The following is a 5,570-nucleotide window of genomic DNA, read 5'->3' on the forward strand; positions in this document are numbered from 1 at the left end:
TTTTTTTCCTCAAAATTATTTAAAGAAGGGTAATGTATTTCAAATGGGAGAAACAAGGTTTAGGACAATATAGCCCCTTTTACATATTTGTGGCTATAAACTCAACAAATCCATCAGCTTTCTTCATTTTAAACAACAATTGTACAGACTCAAAGGGAAAAAGAAGTGCCCATTTTCATCCCCTTAGCAAGAAGGAATACTCATAGCAAAACACTTATATTGATAAGACATAAGAAAACAGACAGGAGAAAGAAAAAGACAAATAAAAAAACAGGCCAAAAAACCCCAAAACAAAACCCAAAGGCAACTTGAAATGGACAGTGTTCTTCCACAAAAGGACTCAAGAAATAGCAGACACCAATGTTCAAGAGGCACCTGTTAAGATCACATTTCTATATGCTGTCTCAGGAATACCAAAAAGTAAAGCAAACAACCATTTTAGATAATTTACTAAAATGCAAAAAAAAAAAAAAGTCATTTGAAGAAAGAAGGCTAGTGAGAATACTAATTTAATAATAAATGGGCCGGTGCAGTGGCTCACACCTGTAATCCCAGCACCTTGGAAGGCCGAGGCAGGCAGATCACCCGAGGTCGAGTTCGAGACCAGGCTGGCCAACACTGTGAAACCCCATCTCTACTAAAAATGCAAAAAATATCCAGGCATGGTGGTGGGTGCCTATAGTCCCAGCTACTCGGGAGGCTGAGGTGGGAGAATCGTGTGAACCTGGGAGTCAGAGGTTGCAGTGAGCCGAGACTGCATCACTGCACTCCAGCCTGGGTGACAAAGTGAGACTCTGTCTCTAAATAAATAAATAAATAAATAAATAAAATAAATGATATCACATGGCAAAAAATAAGAAAAAATTTGACAAGTGAGAAAAAAAGATGATTTCGAGCAAAAGAAGCATAAACTAGCAATGAACAAATGGAACCTGATGAACTACAAATGGTACCTCTGCAAGATAAAAGAGGAAAACTAACAAGGAGAAAATAAAAAGAAATTGACAGAAGTGATAGAAGTGAAACGAGAGCAGGGGATACAAAGAGAGAAAGGGGCAAGGGAGAGAAACTGTGGTATCTGGATCCCATGGCATGCGTGAGTGAACAGTGGACATCAAGTACAGGTAGTTGTGAACTACTTTATGGAGGCCACAGAAAGTGGGCTGCTGGGAGGCACCTGCTGCTTCCAGCCCTCTTCAGAGGTCTAGTCACTGTCCTTTGATCCTTGATAAATATTTCACATGCAAATGCATGCATGTATATTTTTAAAGTCAAGTTTGAGAGAGAATTAAGAGGTGACAGATAAAATTCTGAAAATTTTCACTTTGCCCAAAATGAAAGATGAGAGGAACCAGGCAAGGAAAAGAACAGCTGAAACAGCAGACATCTCCATCTTACATTTATAACTTAATTTCAAGGTGCCCAAGTGATAAAGAGAGAAAAGTGAAAAGTGAAGAAAAAATAGGACTAAAAGAAAAAAGGAGTAGGAAAAAAGAAACATTTCACTTAGAAGTCATTTATTAAATATTCTAAAATATTTGTAACACAATCAGAAGAATACAAAATATGAAAAACAAAAATCCAAATCCAAGTAGCAAAACTAATGCCATAGGCACAGAATGACACCTATGCTATTCTAAGAAACTTGGTTCCTCAGGGTAGGGCAGAACCAGCACATTACAAGGGAAACAGGAACAAAACAAATGATGAGGAGATCAAAAAACTATAAAGAGTTGCCATGAGTACTTAAACAACTCTCTGTCCAGCAAAAAGCTATATCCCACGACCTCCAGAGACATCAACATATTATAGCACAGTACAAAAAATTATGTTACAAGTGCTTTAAGACAGAAAAATAAATTTATAAGTATCTATTACCTTTTTTAAACCATCGAAAAATTTAAGAATCCTGACCTACCAAGGACAGCAAAAATAATAATAAAAAACTTGGCCAGGCGTGGTGGCTCTGGCCTGTAATCCCAGCACTTTGGGAGGCCAAGGTGGGAGGACTTCTTGAGGCCAAGAGTCCAACACTACCCTGACCAACATAGCAAGAGCCCATCTCTTAAAAACAAACAAACAAAAAAACCATAAAATTGAAACTTAAAAAGGAATATGCTTGTTAGCTGGAAACCAGCGATGTGTAGAACAGTCCATGCCCCACCAGTGTCAGACGAGAGCACTACTAGAGAGTCCAGAGGCTAGATGATAAGGCAGTGTAAGCCATTCTGACTCCAACAAATAAATTTACAATTATTAACAAACAGTTATTTACAATTATAAATTGACAATTATTAATAAAAGACTCTTAGGGCTGGTTACAGGGGCTCACGCCTGTAATCCCAGCGCTTTGGGAGTCCAAGGTGGGAGGATCACTTGAGCCCAGGAGTACGAGACCAGTCTAGGCAACATAGTGAGATGCCTGTGTCTATAAAAATTTTTTTAAAAATTAGCTGGGTATGGTGGTACGCGCACCTGTAGTCCCAGCTACAGAGGAGGCTGAGGTGGGATGATGGCTTCGGCCTGGGAGGCTGAGGCTGCAGTGAGCCATGACAGTGCCACCGCAGTCCAGCCTGGGTGACAGAAAAAAAGAGCCTGTCTCAAAAAAATAAATAAAGGACTTTTAGGCAAGCTGTTAAAACATAAATAATCAATTTCTGTTACCCAGAGTATAAATAATCTTTAGTGCTAACATAATCTTTAGTATTATTTGGAGTTTTCACCAACTATACACTAAGAATAGCCTTTGTCACTTGGGTAAAAGAAGTTTGGATGAAATGAAGGTGGTGAATAAAGCAATGCCACTAAAAAACAACAATAGCAACAAAAGAAACCACAACTAGCTGACAGATGACAAACTTGTGCTGATAGTTTAAGAAGAGAGCAACTGGGAGATGACCCAAAATCCTTAAGAAGCTGTCTGGTTTACATACACTCAATTTTAACTTGTTCTTGTTTCTCCTGTTGTGCAAGGCGAGCTGCAACTTCTTCAGGTGGTCGCTCCCTTATAGAAGATGAAGATGCTTCTTCTTGCAGCAAAAGTAAATAAGAGGAAATCAAATTTCAGCACAAAATTTTAATAGCTAACAGGGATATAAAAACCAGCATCATTTGTACTGGCCAGTTGTATCAACACAGGGCATTTTTGTGGTAAGAATTCTAAAACTATTATCATTACTCTTAATGATTCCAAAATGAAGAAATAGGAATCAGTCTTTAATCTCCTTGTTTAAAAAGATGTATTTGGACATTTAAATTTTTTAAATTTCCTAAGAAAGTCTGAAGACCTGAACCTAGTGTAAATGTATACATAGTGCCTACGTGTTGCCTAGGCATTAAATAGTTCTGATGAGCATATCATTCATAAAAGAACAAATAGAAATAATTAATTACCTGAAAGCGCAGGTGTGGGTTTTCCTTCACCAATTTCAGGGTAATCAGTTTTTAAAGATTCCTCAGGCTGAACCGCAGGGGCTGGGACTGACAGGGTATCACCTGCTGCAGAAATAATTTGAGCTGCTTCTGTAGGTGCTATAAACATATGTTACTCATGGTATCTATACTTTCCTAGGTTAACAGAGAAACAGACAGGAATTTACTACCATCACCACCCACTTCACATCTGACTCCTTAAAGACACAAATATTTGTACTGCCACATGTTTGAATAACACACAAACAGGAGCACTGTCCACTGCATATATAAACTCACACAAAATGGACAATGGTTGGGAAAGAACAAAAGAAAAGAAGTCTTGTCTGCATCCACCCACATTTTAACCAACATTATTCCAGGCAAGGCTTCTAGTAACAATATTAAATATTAACACATAAGAAGTGGACATTTACACAACATGGAAAAAGAATAACATAGGAAAAAGCCGGTTAATGATGAAGACAGACAAAAGAAAGCAACTAAACAAAGAATATTTTTTAATTGCTTTGAAGAGAGGTGAAGAGAGGTGGAAGACGTGTGAGCAGGAAAAAGATTACAGTTTTAAACACAAAGATGAAAGGTCACAGTGATCAAGAACAGAACTGAGTTAAAATATACATATACATATATATATATATATAAATATATAATTTTTTGCACACTTTGGGAGGCCAAGATGGAAGGACTGCTTGAGGCCAAGACCAACATGGCCAACATAGCAAGCGCCCATCTCTATCAATCAATCAATCTTTTTTGTGTGTAGCATTTTATATATTTATTTATTGATTGATTTTTATTTTTGAGACAAGGTCTCACTCTGTTGCCCAGGCTAGAGTATAGTGGCACTATCATGGCTCACTGCAACCTCGACCTCCCAGGAACAAGCAATACCCCCACCTCAGCCTCTGGCACATAGCTGGGACTACAGGTGTGTACCATCACACTTCGCTAATTTTTAAATTTTTTTGTAGATACAGGGTCTGCCTCTCTTGCCCAGGCTGGTCTCAAATTCCTAGGCTCAAGTGATCCTCCCTCCTCGGCCTCCCAAAGTGCTGAGATTACAGGTGTGGGCCACTGTGCCCAGCCTTGGTTTTAAACCAAGTAACAGTCAATTATCAATCCCCTGGCTCAGCATTCTCTTCCCATCCCACCCAGAACATGAAACATTTTCTTTTGTTTGTTTGAGACAGAGTCTTGCCCTGTCACCCAGGCTGGAGTGTAGTGGTGCAATCACAGCTCACTGCAGCCTCAACCTCCTGGGCTCAAGTGGTCCTTCCTCCCAAGTGCTGGGACTACAGGCATGCACCACCATCCCCAGCTAATTTTTAATTTTTTATAGAAACAGGATCTTGCTATGTTGCCCAGGCTGCTTTCAAACTCCTGGGCTTAGGTGATCCTCCCACCTTGGCTTCCCAAAGTGCTGGGATTACAGACATGAGCCCCTGCACCTGGCCTAAAATAAAATTATTACAATGGCTTCCAAGGACTGCCACAATAAACTTTTTGCTCCCTCTCTGACCTCATTTGCTCCTGTTCTCCCCTTACTCAATTCACTCTAGCCTCATCTGCCCTTTGCTTGAATATGTCAAGCCTCTACACCAGCTAATCCTGCTGCCTGGGATGCTTTTCCCCACCACCCTTTTACATGACTTACCCCCCTTATGTCTTTCTAATCTTTGCTCAGATAACCCCTTCCAGGTAAGGTATTCCTTACACACTCCATTTAAAACTGCAGTATTCCTTCCCACAATGTCTGACGTCCTATACATTTTACTTGTTTATTCCCTCTCCTTATCCAATCAAGAAATATTAGCTGGAAATTTTTTAAAACTGTTTTGTTCATGGCTATTTCCCCAGGGCTTACAAGAATGTCTAGCACAGAAAACACAGTAAATATCTGCTGAATTAAAGTCGGGTGATTTAATTAAGAACAGATGCAACAAAGGAGAAACATAAGAAGTTCAAATGTATACTGAACAGGTTAGAGTTCAACAGGCAAGTGCTGTAAATTAGGGTGGGGTGACTGGTAGTTTCTGAAGTCAAAAAATATCTGCAGGGACTAGAGCAAGACACTTTCATCACTAAGAAAGAAGAGAGGATAGAGAATTGGTGAAGAGGCTGGGCATGGTGGCTCA

At 39.5% G+C, this 5,570-nt stretch overlaps 1 protein-coding gene across 5 annotated transcripts in view; it reads right to left on the reverse strand.

Moving 5' to 3' along the window:
• IMMT (inner membrane protein, mitochondrial) overlaps window positions 1–5,570 on the reverse strand; it is a 60,990-nt gene that overhangs the window by 25,801 nt on the left and 29,619 nt on the right. The window contains exons 5-6 of one of the 5 annotated variants that reach the window (XM_011964155.1): window positions 3,394–3,495; window positions 2,934–3,029 (exon numbers count right to left, since the gene is read on the reverse strand). In XM_011964155.1, the coding sequence (XP_011819545.1) occupies window positions 2,934–3,029; window positions 3,394–3,495 (198 nt within the window). Of the gene's footprint in view, window positions 1–2,933; window positions 3,030–3,393; window positions 3,532–5,570 lie in introns of all 5 variants that reach the window. The other 4 variants (XM_011964149.1, XM_011964145.1, XM_011964141.1 and 1 more) reach the window with 4 other exon arrangements.

This window comes from Colobus angolensis, unplaced genomic scaffold (assembly GCF_000951035.1).
Source record: "Colobus angolensis palliatus isolate OR3802 unplaced genomic scaffold, Cang.pa_1.0 Scaffold118, whole genome shotgun sequence".
NCBI classification, from domain to species: domain Eukaryota; kingdom Metazoa; phylum Chordata; class Mammalia; order Primates; family Cercopithecidae; genus Colobus; species Colobus angolensis.